The 22,707-nt window shown below is 41.8% G+C and overlaps 1 protein-coding gene and 1 long non-coding RNA gene across 10 annotated transcripts in view; both read right to left on the reverse strand.

Moving 5' to 3' along the window:
• LOC144901061 (uncharacterized) lies at positions 1-7,372 on the reverse strand. Its single transcript, XR_013629247.1, has 4 exons — positions 7,309-7,372; positions 4,701-4,762; positions 433-543; positions 1-357 (listed from the first exon to the last, which is right to left on the reverse strand). It is a non-coding gene; the product is annotated as an uncharacterized LOC144901061 (long non-coding RNA).
• A 2,466-nt stretch (positions 7,373-9,838) lies between these two features.
• rgs3a (regulator of G protein signaling 3a) overlaps positions 9,839-22,707 on the reverse strand; it is a 91,729-nt gene continuing 78,860 nt past the window's right edge. For 8 of the 9 annotated variants that reach the window (XM_058065057.2, XM_058065050.2, XM_058065049.2 and 5 more), the window contains 4 exons: positions 14,780-14,881; positions 13,360-13,421; positions 12,395-12,561; positions 9,839-11,421 (listed from right to left, as the gene is read on the reverse strand). In XM_058065057.2, coding sequence (XP_057921040.2) covers positions 11,221-11,421; positions 12,395-12,561; positions 13,360-13,421; positions 14,780-14,881 — 532 coding nt within the window. In that variant the 3' untranslated portion in view covers positions 9,839-11,220. Of the gene's footprint in view, positions 11,422-12,394; positions 12,562-13,359; positions 13,422-14,779; positions 14,882-21,704; positions 21,798-22,707 lie in introns of those variants that run through there. The other variant, XM_058065056.2, reaches the window with a different exon arrangement.

A 22,707-nucleotide genomic window follows, 5' to 3' on the forward strand; every position in this document is an offset into this window, starting at 1 on the left:
TTTTTTTATTCTAAAATGATCAAAGAATTAAAGCGCTGTGATTACGCTCTCTGGAATGTTCCATTGTCAACATCAGATGCTGCAGGGCACGGATCAGTCCACTTCAACAGATCCACTCTTGTCTAGTCATTCACTTCATCTATTTTTAAAAGTGGTGCCTGATGGTTTCATAACTAACAGATAATCATCCTTTATGCTCCTGCTGTCAAGCAGCTGCTTCTATGAGCAGAAGACAACTGAGACCATTTAAGTCCCACGCTACGCATTGCTTGGGTAAGCTATATGGATTCATCTTAAAAGGGAACTGTTCCATTTGTTGAAGGCCTAACCTGCAGTTGAACCCAGATGAAAGCAAAGCTGCAGAGACAGGAAAAAAAAAACCCAAATAACTTCAAAACAGTTGACACAAGGAACAACAAATTAGAAACTCACCAAGCAAGAGAAAGGAATGGCTGTGATGGATCTCTGGAAGACATCAGCGGACAAACACAGGCCATAGGACACAGTTGGGTAGGAGACAAGGGAATGCATGGGACCGATTGACTGAGAGGATGGAAGAAGACACAGTTCAGTTGTGTAACTTTGGGTTTTAAGGGTCAGGATTGGTTCAGGACTGCAGTTGACACTAATGAGGACAGGAGGTACAGAAAAAGGACGGTTATGGTTTGGAAGTATGCTAAGGTTGGGGTGAGGGTTGGTCTTCAGGTAGCTTTAGGGTCAGAGTCGGGGTTAGGATTGTGGTAAATTAAGAACCAAAGATCGTAGACCAGACACAGATCCCTATAGATTCTCAGGGTGAGTTTTCTAATGAATCCCAATTGATTTGTGCTGCCTGATCGTAGAGAAGACGGTACTTTAATGTTCTAGCTGTGTGGTTGGTGACCTGAGTGAATGGTCTACTAAGTCAGCGACTTTGACTCTGATGTCTCCCAACTCAGCATACCTTTCAGTCAGCCTCATTCCTCATACATTCACACCCCCAGTCTATTTTTGCATCAAGTTTCCGTCCATTTCTATCTGGCGGCATACAAGTACGCCATTAAAGAATTAGCCATCCCGCTGCAACCACAAAGCCAACTGTTGAAGTGTGGAGCTGCTGATCCTCTACAACCCCTCACCCATTGTGAAGGCTGTGTCAAATATGGAGGGGAGGGGGGCAAGTCATTCATGTTAGACACTAACTTGGCAAACTCTTCCACTGAGGCCGCAACTCATAACCGTAAGGTATTTATTAAAGAATGATTCATGAGCTAGGGTTTTACCAAAGATATATTTACGCCTTTTCGCTTTTTTATTTTGGAGCCTTTCTCTCTCAAATTATATAACAGGGGGGCGGGGGGGTCAACATCAACTGGATATATTTCCATTCTTCACTTTCTGTCAGCTAATATGTTCATACTTTACTCATGGCTTCTTTGTCCAGTAATGACTTTTCAACAAATCCTTCAAGGAAAGAGTTTTCTATGAAAATTGGGAATGTTGAAAAGATATTATGATGGTCGAATTACAGTTTAAAGCTGTTTTGGTGGACAAAGTAGGAGGTTTAGATGAACATCAAACTGTAAGATGAGTGCGCCGGTGAAATTTGCAAAGTGCAAAAACTGGTAGAAACTTGCCAGTTGCTTCAAGGTTGAACATATTTGCCATGTTTTTGTTTCTTCTCTGAGGCATGGATATCATGGAAATAAAGTTAGTTAGTTTCATCCCTTGGAATGGATGCATTTTTTAATTATTTCTTATTTTGTTTGTAGTCAACTTTTTTTCCTTTTTTTTTTTGGCAAATACTCAGTCCAGGCCCTAATATCGGTATCTGCCCCAAAAAGCTGATTGGCTGGGCTGTAGATGAAAGTACACCTTTGATTTAGCTTTAGTTGATTTGTGAGGAGCCACATACATGTTAAACTTTGCACAGCCTTGGCTGTCCCACAAATCCTGAAGTTAGGCCCTGGCTTGCAGATGTATTCCTCACCTTGGAAGATAAGCTTAACAGAACAGAGCCTGCTGGCCAATATTTCTCTGTTGGGTCAGACCTCTGCCAGTTGTATTTCATATGTGATGCTTTTTTAGTAGGCGCTGCTTGTTTTGCAACCGATTGTCTATCACAAATAATGATACTTTTACCTGCTGGCTGAGAAAAAATGTGTTGGAGGTACAGAAATACCCCTCCAGTTGTGGCAGTTTCATGGCAGAACAGAACCAAAGCCTTTCCTACTTGTACGTACATGTACCGTCACCATTTGTGCACCTTTTTATCACATATAATAAACGTCCTGTGCTTGAGACGTTACACTGCATGATAAGATATGTTTTAGTAGGCATGGGAATGATTTGTGACCAAATGGAAAACAAGAGAAAGGCCAAGACTGTCTGGTTAGAGTTACACTGTTGCATAACTGCAAGGCTGTGACAGAGAAAGGGAAAAAGAGGATCCATCAGGCATATGTGGCGGACACCTTCAGATGAAGCCCGGCACACTTAATCCACGTGTGTTGATTCATATTCGCTGTAGCAACAATTGTATGCATACCAAAATGCCCTCCATCTCGCTGTCAATAAATCAGGGTTTTTTTTCCCCCCAAGCGTGATTTGTAACTCCCCTGTGGGCTTCAGGGGAGGCGTAAGAGCTGTAAAAAATAATGTGTTCTTCAAAATAAGCTTAGTCAAGAGACACTGCATTGTCTCACACTAAGAACTGTTTCTAATATTTTGTATATTTGTCTAACATGTTGCAAACCTTGTTTCACCTCGATGAACCGCAGCTCACCACTGCCCGCAACACTCATGCAGCCCCAGACCACGACCGCAATGATTAGCTGTAGGCAAGACAATTATTATTATTATTATGGAAACTGTTTCTTTTACAGTGGAACCTCGGTTAGCACCATCAATCTAGGTCTATAGTATGTGGTGCTATATTTTGGAAATGTACAGTACAGTGGAACCTCAACTATTGGAAAATTTTGCCTCAGTTTGCATACATTTTCCAGTTAGCATACAATACATAGGCGTCTTGTCCTGGTTAATGTATTTTTATAACAAAAGGTCAAGTTAGTATCCTATTACCTTGCTAATACATTGTAACAGGAACCAGAAGTCGGCTCCGTGGCCCTTCCAAGACGTCGTCTGTGGTTAACTCTGTAGTTCTTTGCTAACTTACATCACAAGTCTCGGCTATTGTTTCGGTCACGGCTGCTAAATAACCCACAATGGAGCCAAAGAAAGCTGCAAGTGCCTGCAGTTTGATAAAGAAGGTGAAAAACACTATTGAGTTCAAAAGGGCGCACAGCAAAGCACAAAGGTGGTGTCCGAGTGGCCCTCGCTGCTACATCTTTGTCAACAATAATGACTTCGATCAAGGTAAAAGTGATGTTGAATGTTCAGTTATATGTATTTCAAAGTGTTTTCTGCGTGTAAAACTTTAATTGTAAAGTGATTTTTGGCTTTCTTGTTTTGTTTTTCTTGTTCTGTCATCATAGCCTTTCCCTTGTGTCTTCTTTTATTATTCTTCATTTATTCTTGTTAAATTGTGACTCCTTTCCCTTGATATTTTGACTTTATATATAAAATCTTTTTTTTCACATTTTTCCGGCTGTTTTTTTATAATAATAATTTTCCAGCTATTTCAACTTTATTTCAATTTGCTTCTCATAATTATGACCCATAATATTTTGACTTTATTCTTGTAATTTTACAACTTTTTCCACAACCAAAGTTTAAATAAAGTCACTACAATAAATGACATATTTTTAATATTTCAAATGTATATTTTTCCCCATAATATTACTACTTTTATTATTGTAAACTTATTGTTGATTGTTCCATTTCTGCCGTTATTGTTCTAAATTATATTTTTAGCATGTACTGCAGCCAATAAAAAAACTACCTAGCTGCAAATTGCCCCCGGGCCGCACCTTGGACACCCGTGGTTTAAAGGCATTATTATTTATTGTTGTTTATCCCCCTGTTTTTCCACTTCAAATGTATGCTAATCAGCCAATGAAAGCAGCAGCTACATACAAGCTATAAAGCAATCCTCTGCCTTTGCATTTCGATGCTTCCAAATCCTGCCGATTGGAGCTTCCCCAATTCATATGTTGCAAGCCTGCACGTTCTTAACATAATCCAGAGCCACGTGATGCTAAATGAGCCAGATGATAAATGACTAATTTGACCTTATCGGATAGGCAAGGTCAAGAAAGTGATGTGTTGCTGTCTGGTAAACAAAAGCTGGGTCAGGTGACAGATGCTGACCTATACCTGGTTTGTTTGGGGCTGCTCCAAAACTCGCTCATATTGGTCTCGGCTGTGATCCAAGCTGAGGAGATTGTCAGTGTTCATCCACAGCTGGAGGAAGGCCACGTGTGCTGTGTCCGGATGTATCTGACAATTTATGAAAGGTCAGTGATGTACTGACTTGTACGTACTTAGACAGTCACTGCAGATGCTATCAGTGCGGTAAACACGTGCTGGCAGTTGCTGACATGACTAAAGACATTGTGGAAACACATCACTCATATCAGTCGCCCTTTCGGTTGTGTGACAGCTTTCCGCTAGTAAATGGGTAGGTGCCAACAATTCTAAAGTAGAGGGTTGTTGACCTTCAAAGACACCACTCTCCTACTATTGTGATTATTGGTATTGCCCTATTTGGGAGAGTGTAAAAAAACTGTTGCCAATGTTAAAATTCATTAATTTCATACCTGTTTCTTAAATATTGCGCCGATATTTGCTGGATTTCCTTTGCCGATCCATGCATTATTCTCTAAAAAAATACAAGCAAAAGTAAAATAATTAAATGATGACACAAGTGACCTTTTTCTGTGCTCGGAGTCATAAATGTTTTTCCCATTCCCGTGTAAGCCTGAAAAAATGCTAGATTTCATGTTAAAAGGGAAACTGGTTCTCTTAAAAGCGTTCCATTTCTTTCTCTGGAATAACATCCCGTGTTCCAAGAATAGCACGACCGCAGAAGCCAAACCCAAAATGATAGCATTTACATTCATTGTCGGTTCACTCCGGTAGCGCTAAGAGTCTCCATTGCTGTGTATTCTTCTGCACTGGCAGCCTAATGATGATATCCGCCATGAGGGCCTTGAATCAAACTATGAGTCAAACGCTGTTGTAATTACGTGGTAGAACGTCGTCTGCTGACATCAAGCGCTTGATTCATTTCCTGCTGTAGCGCTTCCTCTCTTGAGATGACACACTCGTTCACTTGTGCCAGTTGATCACACACATGCTAACGACTCACTGATGGGAATCAAAGCATGGAACAAGTGGAAATAATTAGCTACTAAGGAAAAAAGTGTGACCAAAAACGAAACCAAAGATCACTGGACAGATACGTCAACATAAACATGATTTGTGCCACACCACGAGTCTCCTGTCAGAGAATACAATATAATTAGGGCACGAAAAAACTGATTTTATTGTTTGCTTGGTGCTCACTTCCTTAGTTCACTTTTCCTTAAAGCATAACTGAAGTCCATCCATCCATTTTCTATGCCACTTAACCGGGTAAACCCTGGACTGGCAGGGAAAATACACACTTTTGGGATGTGAAGGAAAGTAGAATACCTGGAGAAAACCCACGCACGCACGGGAAGAACATTCATTCATTAATTTTCTATCGCTTATCCTCACAAGGGTCGCGCGGGCGATGTCTTTGGAGCGAGAGGCGGGGACTGGACTGGTGGCGCGCCAATCACAGGGCACATATAGACAAACAACCATTCACACTCACATTCATACCTATGGACAATTTGGAGTCGCCAATTATTCATTCGTTCATTCATTTTCTACCGCTTTTTCCTCACGAGGGTCGCGGGGGATGCTGGAGCCTATCCCAGCTGTCTTTGGGCGAGAGGCAGGGTACACCCTGGACTGGTGGCCAGCCAATCACAGGGCACATATAGACAAACAACCATTCACACTCACATTCATACCTATGGATAATTTGGAGTCGCCAATTAACCTAGCATGTTTTTGGAATGTGGGATGAAACTGGAGTCAACAGGGAGAACATGCAAACTCCACACAGAGATGGCCGAGGGTAGGATTGAGCTAAGGTCTCCTAGCTGTGAGGCCTGTGCGCTAACCATTAGACCGCCATGCAGCCCGGAAGAACATTGGGATGCCCAACTATTGGAACCATCTTGCCACTAAATAATACTCATAGGGTCACCTTTACATTGGTGTTACCCAGTACAGTAGATACAGTAAAAGAAAATAAGCCGTTTAAGACCTTGTCTGGGATGTGACTTCGGGAGTCAAGAGTAGAGTTTTAGCTTGTTGAGGGCTGTAGCCGCAACAGTAACACGTGTTATGATTATGATTATGACTGTTCTAAAGTTGAGATTGTGAACCCCACCTGACCAGGTACTGGAAACAGCCCTGCAGCCATTTAGTACTTTCTGCAACAATAACTTGCAGAAGCAAGTCTAGCCAGGTAGGTACTGGCTTTGGTAGAGGGATGGTATTATTATGCTAATATTTATGGTTCGTTCTCGTGAGAGAGAGCTTAAAGGATGGCCATGGAGGACTGCAGATCCGACCACCTGCAGGACCGGACCAGTGTGGGACCCTTTATGACTTTTCAACGTCACAACCACGCTTTGCATATTTTGTTTTCGCAGAATCAGCAGTTTTAACTTGAAACTGTAATTTCTGTTAAGATGAAAAACCTGTCGGGTGTGTAGATAAGGTGTTTTCTTCAGCATTGTGTTTGTTCTAAGGGTAATCTGATGACGTCAGTTGATTGCAATCCTATTAGAGAAGTGTCTTATTGAAGCTTAGTACCAACAGCATTCATCATTTAAAGTGTTTTCTTCAGAAAAAATGCCTGGCATTTTTAGCTCTTTGTCTTGTTGCTAAAAATAAACTGGATGATTGCAACGACAGCCCAAAAAAGCCTCATGTGTAATTTCCATCTTTGTGAGTTTAATGCCAAATCCAACATGCTTACTTTTTTCTTGCAATTTTTGACCCGGAGCAAAGACAAGTCGAAGGCTCCCTTGACGCCTGCCGACATCCGCACAAGCGACGGAAAACTCGCCGACAAATGTTGGCGCTGCTCTCCCAAGTAGTGGAGCATGCCAAGTTGAAAGTATTCCGCAATAAATCTGAGCTTGGTGTTATTATAGCCCCCTAGGCTCCAGCAAGCCAGGATGAATTTTTCTCCTGCGTCTGAGGAAATCTGGCAACATTTTATCCGAGAGTTGACAGATGGGCGCCTTTTACAAGAGCAAAAAACTACAGAGTTATCCACTGATGACATCATAGATGGGCGACGGAGATTAATTCAGGTACCTCTTTCCGTGTCTCCATCCATCTATTCTCTTCCGGCAGTCTCAGTAGGGTATTCCAGACTTCCACCTCTTCCAGTTCCAATGTTTCCATGTGGAACTGGAAACATGTACATAGGCCAACATGGACATTTTGTGATAAAAATAATCAAGATCACAGTTGCACTCATGCAGTGTATTAATAACATGGCAAGACGCTTACACAAAAATGTACTTGTTAGCTAAAAAACATGCTAACTGAGGTTCCACTAAACTCGTTTTTCTTACAATCAAACCTTGGTGTTTGTACCTTTGTTTCTCGTACATTACTGCACGTAACAAACTTGTCTGCTTGCCTGTACTGTGCCCAAACACAGCACACCATGCATTGCTGACTCATTGATGACTCTCTGTACATTTGTTATTGAATGCAACTGCTAAATAACCCGCCATGGGACCAAAGGCCGGGATTTATGGGACGTTTGCATCAACAGAATTAACAGTCTCACTGTTTTGTTTTTTTTCAAAAACGGATTGATGAATAAATGATCACTGTTCTTGTGGTTGAATATGATCTATTAGGGGTGTTAGTTCCATGTCTAGAGGGCTGTAATAGTAAAAACCGTATTTAAGAAAGTCATAAACATCTTTTCTATGCTCTAACTCCAAAAGTTTCCATTTATTAATATTGAATCCAGTCAGACCTGGAACCAGTGAACCGTGATAAACGAGGGACGACTTTGCATTATATTCTGCATGTAAAACAATACAATTATTCTCTCTAAAATGTGTGAGTGATTACTTGGGTTTAGATGACTTCCTATGTGATTTCATATGGTTCACTCTCCTATAGTTGTTTGGCCTTGATGACGGCCTGCACTCCATTATGGGGCATGATTTCATTACGTGTGCATGACGAGCAGCTTTGCTGTACAAATGCACATATAAAAGTCACTTATAAATAAATACAACAAAGTGCCGCATGATTTTTTTTTTACAGCGACATCCCTGTCAAGGTTGCTGGAAAGAGGATTTCCTGCCGGGGTAAATGCAATAAAATGTTGCATAACGAGCAGTAAATATATAGTAGAGACTAAAAGTCCATGTCATTCCGAAGAGCCGCGACAGTGGCCATGTCCATTTGAGAGCCAGAGACGGACGGCAGAGGAATCGGGAAACAGCCTTATTTGGGAAAGAAGAAAACAGAAAGGCTGCGATGACAGCCGCGTTTCAAAACAATGACAGATTATGTGATGGAGAGTTGACACAGGAAGGAAACTTGGACAAAGGGAACCCGATCTTCAGACACGGACTTCCCTTGCATGCGAAAATAGGTAGAAAAAGAATACGGAGAGGGTGAGAGGAGGAAACAAACCAAAAAGAAGTCTGTCAAAACAGATGGTAAAGAAGATTAGGCGGGCTGTTAGCGAGTCCAGCAGCACTTCAGACTGATCAAACCCCCCATTTAAGCACAAACAGCTCCAACTGTTTCCACTAATCCACCCCAGCAAAACACTCAAACCCAAACCTTTCACCCAATTGCTCTTCTTCTTCGGACACTGGACCGCATCACCACAGGAACCATCTTCACCATCACCATGCCTCATCGGATTTACATGAAATACAATTCATATACGTTCCCTCAAATATTCAACTTCCAATATCTCATTTAGTCTCAATAAGGTGGTAAAAAGATGGAAATCTTACCATTCTGGAGCATCCAAGAGACTACAAGCTAAAAGAGTACCAAACCCTTATTTGTTTTTTCCCACTGTGGACTGAAACAGAAAATGAACATGCACTAAGGTAGAAAAATTTAGAAATTATGAGAAACTCAACTTAAACTGATACACAGCTAAATTGTTGTCAATGACGAGCTAGCTAGTGGCTACAAGCTTACCTTTAAGTGGCTTTAAAACATCTGAAAAAGGTTAAACATATGTTTTGCTACATCAAACAAATATACCAACATTAATAATATAGATTTAGATTTAGTATGTTTCTGTTAAAGGTATCTATAAATGTAGAAACACTATTTGTGGCTAACCACACTATAAGTGGCTAACGTGGCTAACATGACTTGCTAGCTGGCTAAGCGGCGAAAAAAGACTAAAGATATGTTTTGGATACGTCAAACTAAACCATTAATATAGATGAAGACAGACATACTTTTCTGTCATTTAAATCTTTTAGCGAAAGAAGTGTGTGGAAAATGTCCCGAGTACAACACTCGACTGCCTTAAACTAGGAAGTGGCGAAGCTAATACCTGCTTGAGTCATACCCACACGGGCGTATACTCCTTCCTGATTGGTTCAGGGTGTGATCATGTGCTGGCATTTAACTGGCTGCAGCTTGTGTCAGTCAGAGTGCGTGGGTGTACTATCCAAGTGTGAGAAGGTTGCCAGGTAAAAATCGCTGAACATTTTGGTTGTAGAAATCATTAAACCTGCAAAAAAAGGGCTTGAAATAATAAATCCCATTTGATGACATTTATTCCCATGATGTGGTATGCTAATGTCTTTAAAAGGGACAACACACACACACAATCACGGACTTGTTCAGCTGATGGTTTTATTTATCATTAGCATTGGACACCAGATGCAATCTACTGTTTTCACGTTGCTATTGTAGAAGATGCATGTCGACTTGTAAACAGTGAAAATGATCAAACGCATTCAGGAAAAGACTCCTTACAAGCAGTACAATGTATTGTATGTATAACCAGAAAAGGAGCTTGGTCTATGTTCCTTTTGTTATTTCTCAACATTACCGTACATGTCATCTTATAATAGTCTGGAGTCTCTTTTATGTACAGAAATACAGCTGAATCCCACTTTCACAGCCAGTGGAAACATACTGTGGTTTATTTTTTGCTTTTTTTTTTTAATGTGATATCACATACTTTTCTTAAAGAATTATATTTACAATCATTCCCGGCTGCCTGCTGCCAGGGGTGGCCAACACACGCTTGCTTGCTTGCAATCCATGAAATACATGAGAGTTTACACTGGAAGTCAAACTTATAGCTCTAAGTTTCCTCTTCTCTCTTATCAAATAAAGTTAATACAGAGCTAAAGCCCCATAAAGTTCTACATTATCCAAATAAATGAACAAATAATAATAATAATATAACATGTAAAAATAAAAATATTGCACTTAAATTCAGGACAGCATTGGACCTGTTGGTGGTTAAGAGCTGAGTGCTTTTGGAGGATGTCTGAAGAAGCATCCGGCAAGTTACTTTTTCTTGTTTTTGCGCTTTTGCTGTTTTGTATATTGCTCAGTATAATAAGTACGGAGTGCCAGGAAAAAAAAAAAAAAAAAACCCAAGCCGGAACTTGTCACGTCCTGAGAATGCTTCCTCGATATGAGCTACGATGTTTTTTTTTTTTTAAAGGAATTTTTGGCTGTGAGCACAATTGTCCTGCTCCTCGCTGTGAGACAGTCTTTGGAGGCCAGTCCTTTGTTGTTGCTATTAAGCGGGACTTTAAAAGTCTTTCCGTCCATCCGTGTGCATTCTTCGTCCATCTTTATCCAAGGTCTCGAAAGCGATGATGAAACGGTGCTACAATGTCTTCCGTCCCACAGGAAACGAAGATTTTGTCGTACCAACAGTTCATCAAGTGGTTTCATCTTTGACTACAATTTAGAAAATAAAAGACAAACAGTACCGGACTGTCTTCAATGTCTGCGGCGGGGGTTTCTTAGCAAACCCTTGTCCTAACTCTCCAGTACAACTGGACCAAACAAAAAATAACAGTGATGAGACAAGCATCCAGCCCCCAATGAGAGGCTTTCTTTAAGCAGTCCACTCAAATAAAGACAATCCTTTGCCGTGTCCGCGCACAACAAAAAAAAACACATCATCGGACGACAGACAAAAAAAACCTCGGCTGTGGGACGATGATTCCCAGTATCTTGTTTTGTTCTTGCCTCTTATGATGAAGAGGAAGTCGAAGTGGAGCTGGCCTTTTTTTGGTTGATCAAGTCCAAGTAGAGTTCCGAGCGCAGGAAGCGAGGGTACGAGTCCTTCTCCATCAGGCCGTATATCCGCCTCTGAGCCAGGTCGAAGCAGGAGCGCGTCACATTCTGCAGGTTGTCCTTGGTGTGATCCCGAGTGTAAGAATCCAGGTTCACCTAGAGAGAGAAAGAAGATGCAAAACGGTAAAGAGCGTGGCTTTTTTTTCCCCGAGTAGGCCTTTTTGTGACGCAAATGTACTGTATTTTCCGGATTATAAGTCACACTTTTTTTCATAGGTTGGCTGTTCCTGTGACTTGCACTCCAGAGCGACTTATAAATGAAAAAAGTGTTTATGTTACATAAACACTGGACACCTTTTCTGTTCATGTTTATTTTTTGTGTAGCTGAATAACCATTGTGTTAGCATATCTTACACCTATTCAGCCTGTTCTCTGTTCTTTTATTATTAGAACTTGCCTTCCAAGACGACGTAATGTCTGTTTTGGTCAAGTAGTTTGGAAAATAAATTACTTGCAAAAAATGACTCTTATACTCCAGTGCGACTTATGTATGTTTTTTCCCACCTAATGATGCATTTTTGGCCATGTTCGATTTATACTCAGGAGCGACTTATAGTCCAGAAAATACGGTATTACTCTTTTGAACGCATATTGTTTCAGTCCCAGTCGATGCACTACACTGCAGATCGGGATGTCTTACAACTCCATGTCCAAAAATCCAAACTATCCCTTGAAATTGTTATATGGCATTTTTCTTCTTCATCCATGACCCCCCCCCCAAATACCGTGTATTTTCATGACTTTACTATCAAAATATACACATGAAATTCCATCAACGGAGATATATTTTCCTTTTAAGTAGCAAGGCACCTTTGCGGAACACTGCAAAATATGTGACACGCGAGCGCATGCTTTGACTAGGAAAATGCAGCGCCATCTGGTGGCCAATCATCAGATGGAACTCTTACAGGACAGCATGAGTTCATGTTAGCATAACTGTGAGGTCATTTTCAGTGGGATGATTTTGGTCATTTGGAACAAGTGTTCCACTTTTTGTGTACTTTGGAATATTGGGAATAACAAAAGTGAATGGCACAGAATGTTCCGGGATATAGTCATCGAACCGTACCTCTTTACAAGACTGTATCGCAATGTACTCCGCAAAGATCTTCTTAGCTTTGGAGCCCATCTTGGACTGCGACTTGATCTTCTTGTACTCCTCGCACGCCAGCCAAAATTCCAGATTCTCCTCGCTGAACTCGGTGCGCAGGAACGCTCTGAAAGCTGCCAGACCATCTGACGGAGAGCAGAGAGACGGTGACGATGAGGAGGATAAACAAAAGGGAGAGTTGACCGGGGAGCCATGGCAACGCTCCTTGGGAGTTTGAGCGCACAAAAATAGCCGTGGTTTTGAGTCGCGTGCTTGGAACAAAGCATTTGGAATCCTGCATGAACGTTCCTGCATGCATTTGATCTCAGGATCGGCCATTTTATTATTGGAATGTTCAAATTGGAACTATGCTATATTGGATGTCTGATATAGTTATGGTTAGGTCTGAAGTTATTAAAAAGGGAGAGTGGAAATGCTTTTTCATTTTTATGACATGGACCATTTTAGTGTTTCAGGTTAAAAACTGTTTTTTTTTTTTTATGTTTTTTCTAATTTCTCCCAAAAAAAGCACAACTTAATATCAAATAATATCATTTCTGTTTGGTTGTAATATGATACAACAAATATATTTGGAAACATTCCCAATATGGGATCCAAGGTTCAAACCTTTGACCCAAACATTCCACTCTGCACCAACTTTTGCACACTTTTACCTGTGCATGTACTGGAGCAGCTCTTGTACTTTAAAACTCAATAACCGGGAAAGAAAGGCATCTCCGAGTAAGGAGAATAGCAGGAAGTGGAGCCCGCCTACACCTCCCGTCTGCACCTTTCCGTTCCCATGGATCAAGCATACGCGCTGATAAGCGGAGCCGAAGAACAACACGTACGGCGGCACTAATAATGATAATAATAATAATAATCACTATATCGTGTTTGCAGCCCGGCAACGCTACATGCAAAAATGAGCGGAACATACTTACATTTGTGTCCCAGCAGCTTGTCAAGCGAGTCCCCCCACTTGAGTGCCTCCTCCGGGGTGGGCCTACAGATAAAAGCAGAGCGGTTCTTTAGTAAACCCATCTCTGCCAGGTTTCTCATTGTGTGACCCATAAAGAGCAGTAAAAAAAATGCTACTAGCAGGCTACTTGTCTGTTGCCTCTGGCTAGCTTGTTGATGTAGCAAGAAGCCCAACAGCCCATTTAGTCCGTCTGCCTGACTCAGCTCGGGAGGGAAGGCTTTTATATCTCATGAATGGCGGTAAAGAAGGCGGATGGGGCGGGGCCTACAGCAAGCCAATGGCGTTGTGTTTTGGTTTGAAGAACACCACCCCCTTCTATCGATTGTCCGCAGCGACCACGCCCCCTACCCTACAGGCAGTCCTTCATCTTCTCTGCCGTGAACCTTGTCTCTTCGAATGCTTGCTTATTTGGCGGCCATGTCCTTCAACCAATCTTGTTAGGGGACGTGCTAGGGGTGTTTTATTATTTTAAAGCAGTCTTAATAACTGACAACATGTGGTGTATTTGTCAAAAGAATAACAGCACATGCGACATAGTGAGGGGGGGCATGTTTTGACAGATAATCACCTTTTTGTGTGCAGCGGTTTAGGAGGTAAAGAGTTGGTTTACACTCACTAAAATTAATTATTAATATCAGTAATAGACAGACAGACAGAATGCTTTATTAATATAATATCATAATTTATTATTATATATTATATATATCATATATTATAGTTTATTAATACATATAATATAATATTAATAATAATTATTATTATTAGACAATAAAAAACAGAATTTTCAACTTTTTATGTGAAATTTATTTAATTATCACAAAGAAAACAAAACAATTAATAATATATATCATATTATCATCATTCATACTAATTTCTCTAGATGTAAAGCTCTGAAATAGATGTGTCGTTTTATATTTGGGGTCTCATTATGTATTGATGGAGTGACTCAGCTTTTTTTCCTGTCACTTACACACACGGGAGGGAATAAAAGTATCTTGAAGGTTGGAAGAGTTTGCAAACAAAAGGGGAGGAGTTATGCTAATTTTTAAAGATAATACCGGTCAATGAAGCTGAGTCTTTAAACAAGTGTCCAGCAGCGAAGACATGAGTACAAACATTTTGGGGTTTGATTTTGTGTTGAAAAGGAGGCGTCATGTTATATTCAAGGTCGTTTTATATTCCGGTCAACTAAATTTGGGAATCCCTTAATTGCCTTGCAAAATAACATCGACGTTACAGAATAAAAGAGCTGCAAGTCCGCAACCCAAAACTCACCAGTACTTCAATTTTGAGCAATACTTGCAAAAAGTCCTCATAACAATCTGAAGTTGGGAGCCTAAACCTGGAAAAGAGGCTGGCATTGACAGGAAGTGGCGACTTACTTGACGGACTTCATGGTTTTGTCCAACTTTCCGGCTGTGTTGCTTCCCGGCGACTCGTTCCTCCGCCGCAGGAAAGCCAAGCGATTCTTCATGTCTTTGGCCCTGAGAGAAGAAGAAAGAATCATCAGAAGAGAGTCCCGCATCCTAAATGAGGACGATCCAAGTACGATACAATCCAAACCCACGCATGCCAGAAAAGATGAAGAAAATAAATACATGAGTACATTTTACTCGTCTTGCACAGGAACGATAAAAGGGGATATTCCAAAAAAAAAAAAGGGAGGATGTCACTTGCTGTCGCTCATATCCAACAAAAACAGTCTCCGTTATATGTGCCCCTGGCAAGTTCCTTGGCTGGGACTGATCAACGTCTCCAGGAAGGAGGAGAGAGACTCAGTCCTCACTCGTCTTGTTGCATCACACCATCCTCTGGTGCCCGGAGGGGACGCTGATAGGGAGCTGACCCCAGCAGGCCAAGGCCGGTGCGCCCCCTGACTTTCAGCGCTTCATCCCCTAAAATCATCATGACCACCAACCCGTATCCCCCTATTTTTAACCACTCCCCACCGAACACCCCCACCACATTAGAGAGAGCCCAGCCTCATCACAAGGTAGCGTTCGTTTCCCAGAGGCCTCCTCCGACGGAAATGTGCACATTTTCCTAATCCCACGGTGCATGTCCTGGCTTTTCCCGACCTGAAGCACACATGCGGCATAATTGGGACGTGACCTCACTCAACACCCATTTCCTGAGTCCCTGCTTTTGATTTCCACTGTGAGTTGGCTTGCCTGCGAATAGCGCAAAGCGACCGTGTGGCTAGAAATCCACTCGAACCCCCATAAACTAATATTTCACGCACCCACAATGCTATTAGCCCGAATGCTAATCCTACGCCACGGCTGTGTGGAAAAGGGAAATAAATTATACACTGACGCACAAGTGTACACAAAAGTCCTGTTGTCTCCTCTGAGTTTTTCCTAGCGAGGCAGGACAAGAACGGGCCTGTGCTCACGATGACTATTCCTAGCAGGCTAGCATGCTGCCACTCCGCTGCACAGTACTACCTCAGTTTGTAACATTTGGTTTTCCGTGTTGCAAGCGATGCATCAGTGGGGACAAGACACGCTAGCAAACAATCACGGAGGAGCAAGGATCTCCTGTGTTTACTTTAGGAGAAACATTTTACCCAAGAGGAGACTGAGGGCAGCCAAGAAAACAGAGCATTGGATTACAACATTGACATAGCATAGGTGTTCATTTTTGTTATTTCTAGCTAAATATCACATCATAAGATACTAGAAATGACCTCATAGTACAGATGAAAAAAGCCAGTCATGTTGTTACTAGGGCGGCACGGCGGTCGAGTGGTTAGCACGCAGACCTCACAGCTAGGAGACCAGGGTTCAATTCCACCCTCGGCCATCTCTGTGTGGAGTTTGCATGTTCTCCCCGTGCATGCGTGAGTTTTCTCCGGGTACTCCGGTTTCCTCCCACATTCCAAAAACATGCTAGGTTAATTGGCCACTCCAAATTGTCCATAGGTATGAATGTGAGTGTGAATGGTTGTTTGTCTATATGTGCCCTGTGATTGGCTGGCCACCAGTCCAGGGTGTACCCCGCCTCTCGCCCGAAGACAGCTGGGATAGGCTCCAGCACCCCCGCGACCCTCGTGAAGAAAAGCGGTAGAAAATGAATGAATGAATGTTGTTACTAGCTGCGATGGCGGCCATATTTTCCCAACAATCTTGTTCAAATTGTACATCCATATGTGTGTCTGCTAAAGGTGCAGTAAAAAAAAATGGGATGTGGGTGACTTTTGGGTGCATTTGGTGCCTGTCATTTCTAAGAATGACTACGGCTAGCTTTCAAGCTATGACTTAAGGCAGGGGTCGGCAACCTTTACCCCCTTTGCCCACTGAAGAAAAATAGCCTGGAGCCGCAAAACATGTATGTATGTTTAAAACAACATTGGAGGGAATTTGGGGGTATCAAAGTAGTTCAGATAAAAAAAGACGAGTTGGAGTACTATTGGAGATAAATTTACATAAATGTATGTGTAAACTAACCTGGTTTGTTTACTCTGGCTCAAACAAGTTCCCATGCCGCTTTTTTTAAATTACCGTAAATTCCGGACTATAAGTCGCTACTTTTTTGCCTAAATTTCAACCCTGTGGATTATTCAGTGATGCGGCCAATTTATGTAATTTTTCTAACGGCCGCCAGGGGCTCTCGAGTAGAAAAGGTAAGATTAAGACCGGTGGAATATATGCGTCGAGGAAAACTGCAACTTCTTGTCTTGTGCATAAATTAAACACTGATGATGACTTTGATGGCTTCAGTTCAAAGGAGGAAGATGAAGACGGCTTACCGTGATTTTTACCAGTATGTTCTTTTATTTTACCAGACCTGTTTTACCAGACCTGTTATACTGTGTTGCTATTGTGTTGCTAGCGTGTTGTTACCTTGTTGCTACCGTTAGTGAAGAAAGTTATATTATTATTATTGTTAAGTTATATTATTAAAACTTTGAAAACTCTCTCTGTGTACCGTCTTTCTTTGTAAATATGTTTACATGTTTTAATGTGGGCACATGCGGCTTATATACAAGTGCGGCTTGTGTATGTACAAAATCGGTTTTCCTCTAAAAATGTAGTGGGTGAGGCTTATAATCAGGTGCGCTCTATAGTCCGGAAATTACGGTATCTTGAATTTATTTCTTAGAATTGTCAAATAGCTCTGGGAAAGTATTACTTATTTTACTTCATGTTTACCTGTGTGAAAGAGAACTGAATAGCATCCTGTCTGATCAACCTCGTGCTCGTCAGAACTCAGTCAGGATGCCTTCATGGTCTCACACGATTTTTTTAAAACTCACCCCAATCGGGTGTTGAAAAATATTCAAGCACAAGGCTGCGGTCCATCAGGACCAAAACCTCACGCAGTTTCAGTTTCTTCCCGTCTGCTGTCAGCCTCATCAACAAAGGCCCGAACCCCCCCACCCCGACACTCCTCACTCCCCACTGACACTCACTATATGCGTTACATTAACGCTCAGTTTGGACTCTTAGGAAAAACTCAAAAAATCAGACTGCACTTCCAGAATAACAAACAAAAAACAGACTGTGTAAATATACTTATACTATTTATTCTGTATATTTTGTATTTCCATTTTTTAATAGATGTGTCTGCACCTACTTCACCAAAACAAATTCCTAGTATGTGTTTGATCATACCTGGCAATAAACCATTTTGGATTCTGATTGTGATGACAAAGGGAGCCACAACAAAGAGGCTGAATAGCCACATGCAGCTCTGGAGCCGCAGGTTGCTGATCCATTACTTAGGGATAAGTGATAAAACATCTATTTGCTTTGCATCACTGGGGACTTTTTCTTCCGTGAGCCCTCAAACGCTCCATCAAAGGCAGAAAAATCCACATTTCACAATCCATTTTTACTCTTAAGCCAAAAGAAACACCTCCACGTTGATGCGGCAAGCAGGAAAGGGTGAGAGATGACTCATCCAACTGATTGAAAAAAAAAAAAATCTCATGGCACAGCATGAATCAGCCTTAAACCAGATGTGAAGTTCAGCGCTTTCTCTCCTGGAAACAACATGGCTGCTCTGATGTGAACAAGCTCTCGCACTTGTCAGCCTGAGGGATAATCTTACCCCAATAATAAAACCTCTTGCTGTTAAACAAACTCATAACAGCAGAGCGGGATTTATTGGCTTGGCTATTTTGGTGGTGACAGTGGAATTAACGCTCGCCGTCTCTAAGCGTGGAAAATACTGTGCCGCTCGACAAAAGACGATTCATTACTTCTGCCTTAGTTGAAGGTGCCTACGTGGGAACGAGGTGAGGATGACGTCATGGCTTGGAGGGGAAGCGTGTCTCTTTCCTGACACCGTGTGGTTGTCAAGTTCAATTGCACAAGTGATCACGTTCACTGTTTTGAGTCCCAAATCCACGGGGCCATCCCATAAAGGGGGTACAAGTTAAGGTCATGACTGAAAGGGGCCTTGGAAAATATGAAAACATGACTTGAGTCAATTCTTTTGGGTGGAATTCAAATGATATTTTGTTCACGGTGCACCAAATCCCGATAGCCGCCCCCCATGCGGGGGTATATTTAATGAGGGAGAAGGCAGGGACGGTGATGATTCTAAGGAACCATGACTAACAAGGGCATACCAAAATAGCAAAACATTACTCCATTTATTTAGTGGCGCTCAAAATTACTTTTCTTTCGCAGGGCCCCAATTCCCTGGGGCCACCCCTGCCCCGTGTAGTCTGTTTACGTCCCTGAAGGTAGATTTGCACTCCATATGGCCAACTATCAGCCAAAAAGGTACAAGTACGTTCCCACACTACAGAATAAAAAAATGTCAAGGCTACAAAAACGATATCCTTGAGAACGCCACCCTCGCCCCCGCCACCGGGGTCTCTTTTATTGCTAAAATAGCTCACTCATCCTCTGATTTCACACAACACCCCTGCAATTATCTTAATCTGGTTTACCACTGGAACATGACCTCTTTGCAATGATCAAATTAGAACATTCCGACATTTCAACCCCCGCTAATGTAGGGTCCGTGTCGTGACACGGTCCCGGGTCCAAGGCAATGTGCTGACTGAAAGAAGCGTGCGAGGTCTTTAGCTTCCGCAATTAAGTACCGGTCGGGGCCCTGTGTATTCCCTCATTGTGTAGCTCACATTATTAGACACACTAATAGCCCACCGCCGGCTATTCCTGGTGGTGTGCAAAGTAGGACGCACTCCCAGGGAGAGATGACTGTGTAGCATCCCAGGGTATGCACTGGTCGTCACCGTGACACTTTGGTGCTCAGGTTTTGGGCATGGTGACGTTGGCTCAATAATGCCCTTGGTGCCCTTTAGGGGCCAAGTTAGTAACCAAAACATGACAAAGACTGCCTTGTTTTGGCCACAAACGTCAAAAATGGATGTCCATAGCATATATTAAGTATTATTACGTATACATTAGCATGTATTTGTTGCATTTTCATGTATTATGAAAATTATTTGGTTGAGTGGTTAGCGCGCAGACCTCACAGCTCGGAGACCCAAGTTCAATCCCACCCTCGGACATCTCTGTGTGGAGTTTGCATGTTCTCCCCGTGCATGCGTGGGTTTTCTCCGGGTACTCCGGTTTCCTCCCACATTCCAAAAACATGCTAGGTTAATTGGCCACTCCAAATTGTCCATAGGTATGAATGTGAGTGTGAATGGTTGTTTGTCTATATGTGCCCTGTGATTGTACCCCGCCTCTCGCCCGAAGACAGCTGGGATAGGCTCCAGCACCACGCAACCCTCGTGAGGATAAGCGTTAGAAAATGATTGAATGAATGAAAATGACCGCTAACCGCTAACATGGAGCTACCACCAGGTTCGTAACATTGTAACAAAATATATAGGAAAATAGCCACAAATTGCTCAAAACATCTGTCATGGAAGATGCAGCAAGAGATAACAGCATAAAGAAAATACCTGAGAGGCTGAATAACTTGATTAACATCACAAACCAGCGAGACAAACAAGCAAGTTACCCGTAAGTTCACCAAGCTTTCGATCTCATTTGGAGTTCAAGAGCAGTATAGAGTCACAAGCTTAGGGCGCCCTTTCATGGCTATGGACATTAATGTTCACTACTTGGTTCATGATAGTTAGTATTTCGATTAACATTTAAAAACATTAAACTGCAAAAATCATATATATATATGTATATATGTAGAAAAATTAGAGAAAGTGTGACCTATAGCCCGGAAACCCCTGCAAGTCAGTGTTTTGCAAGTCTTAAGTAAGCAACAGCATTCTGAATGTAGTAAGAAATGTAATCACGGTCATGTTGTTTGTTCTTAAACCTGATTGGATGTTAACAGTTGCATTCAATGAGACAGATTCAAAGGGAAATCACACAATAACAATAACGTTAGTTATACTCAACGTATTCACGGAACACCTCTGGTATCTTCAAGTCTTCGGACTAAAGTCACGAGTCACTGAAGTTAAAGTCCAAGTGGAGCCGAGTCAAGTCTAAAGTCATCAAAATTGTGGATCGAAGGGGGGGTGCCCGCCTTGGTGGCGTCATGAAAAATGTCAACCTCACGTGACAGAGATCAGTTCAAAAAGCACAAATGAAGGATTTTTGTTTGGCTTTGTGTTACGTCAATGTCGTCATTGGTCGTTAACTTGGGTCGGTTGACTAATGTTCAAAAGCTTTTACGATGGATACAGGTTGACCCAAGAACAATTTCTAGTCCTGAAGAATTCCGAACAAAGCAGCATTCCACCAGCATCCCATCCCATCGTATGTTTTACTATTTCTGTAGGTCACTCGATGTTAGACTTTGCAAGACTACACAAGGTCAAGGTAATGCAAATATATATTTTTTTTATTTACAGAAAGCCAATAATATGAGTTTGTACCAATATTATGGGTCAGTGACATTTTACTATAACACCACCAACGCATTAGCAAAGTTTGTCCTGTTTGTCCTGTCCTTTTTTGCTTTTCCTTGATAATCTAATCATAGAAAAGAAGGTAGCTGTAGTATTCCTAGAAGAGCCATGAAAAAGGGGAATTGTCCTTAATTGTAGCCGGAAATATCCCACCATCATCACGTGGTGCCTAAGAAGAGGAGCTCTATTTTCCGAGACATGTGCCTCCTATTCTATCCTATGATAATATTAAAAAATGTCTCCTGTTGGAAGTCAAAGCCTTTAAAATAGTTGGGGAGGCACTTGGGCCTTAATGGGAACTCTCCCTCCCCCCCTGGCTGTGACGGTCAAATGAGATCCATGGTGGGGTCACATAGCTTCTTGCCAGCTTAGAATTCCTGCAGGATGCATGAACACACAAACATACACACACACACATTTGAACACACATTCCCCGCTCTTACCTCTCCAGGTACTTCTCCGAGAAATCGACCATCGTATGAAACATGGGTGCTGTTTTATGTGGCGTGACGGCATGTGTGTTGTAAAGGGCGGCGGTTGATTTCACATTCCTCTCACCGCTGGGAGGCTTTGGCTAGGGCCTATATAGTGGCCGGGGGTCTGGAGGGGGCGGACCTTAGGGTCGCCCAATCGTCTTGCAGTGTTTAGAAAGGATAGATTCCTTCCACCGACGCCGGCTCGGCTTTGTGTGTTAATATGCTAACATGACTTGGGGGTTTGAGTAATCAAATCAATGACTTCTGGCTCTGTGTGTGTTCTGACTGCTGCTTTTTGGAATCTACAGCCAAGGCATGAAACAACAATATTCATTCATTCATTCATTCCACATAAAATGAGGATTCTACTACAAAAATGCTCATCAACAGTCCAAACTATGTATGACAGCAGTACTATTTTAAGAAACTACACTGTAAACCCGAATAAGTTAGCAGAACTCAAAAAAAGTGAGGCAATCAGTTGCCACATTTTTTTTAGTTCATAAACTCAAACATTTGAGTATATCAGAGCTTTAATATTTGGAGTTGATATTAGATATACTTTTTTAATTTGGGGGTGAAAAGAGAAATAGCTTTCTTTTTCGCATTCTCTCTGCCATGCATTGTCCATTCTTTCATTTTCGTTCTCATTTCAAGTCTTTACATAGGAAGAATGTGTGCAACCTACACAGTGCAACTCTATCTGATGCAATGGATTTATTCTTAATTGTTTCTTGTTTCTAGATACTTTTTTATAAGTACAGTAAACCTCGGATATATCGGACTCGGATATATCGGAAATTCGCTCACAACGGACAGATAAAAAAGAACCGATTTTTCTGTAATGCATTTCCAATAAAAATTTATTGCATATATCGGATTTTTTATAACGGATTTCGCTTATTTCGGACAAAATCTCCGGTCCCGTTCCAATGCATTTCCATTAAATTTCCCTCGCATATATCGGATG

Source organism: Doryrhamphus excisus, linkage group LG10 (assembly GCF_037039965.1).
Source record: "Doryrhamphus excisus strain RoL-2023G ecotype Guam linkage group LG10, RoL_Dexc_Guam_v1.1, whole genome shotgun sequence".
In the NCBI taxonomy this organism is placed as follows: Eukaryota; Metazoa; Chordata; class Actinopteri; order Syngnathiformes; family Syngnathidae; genus Doryrhamphus; species Doryrhamphus excisus.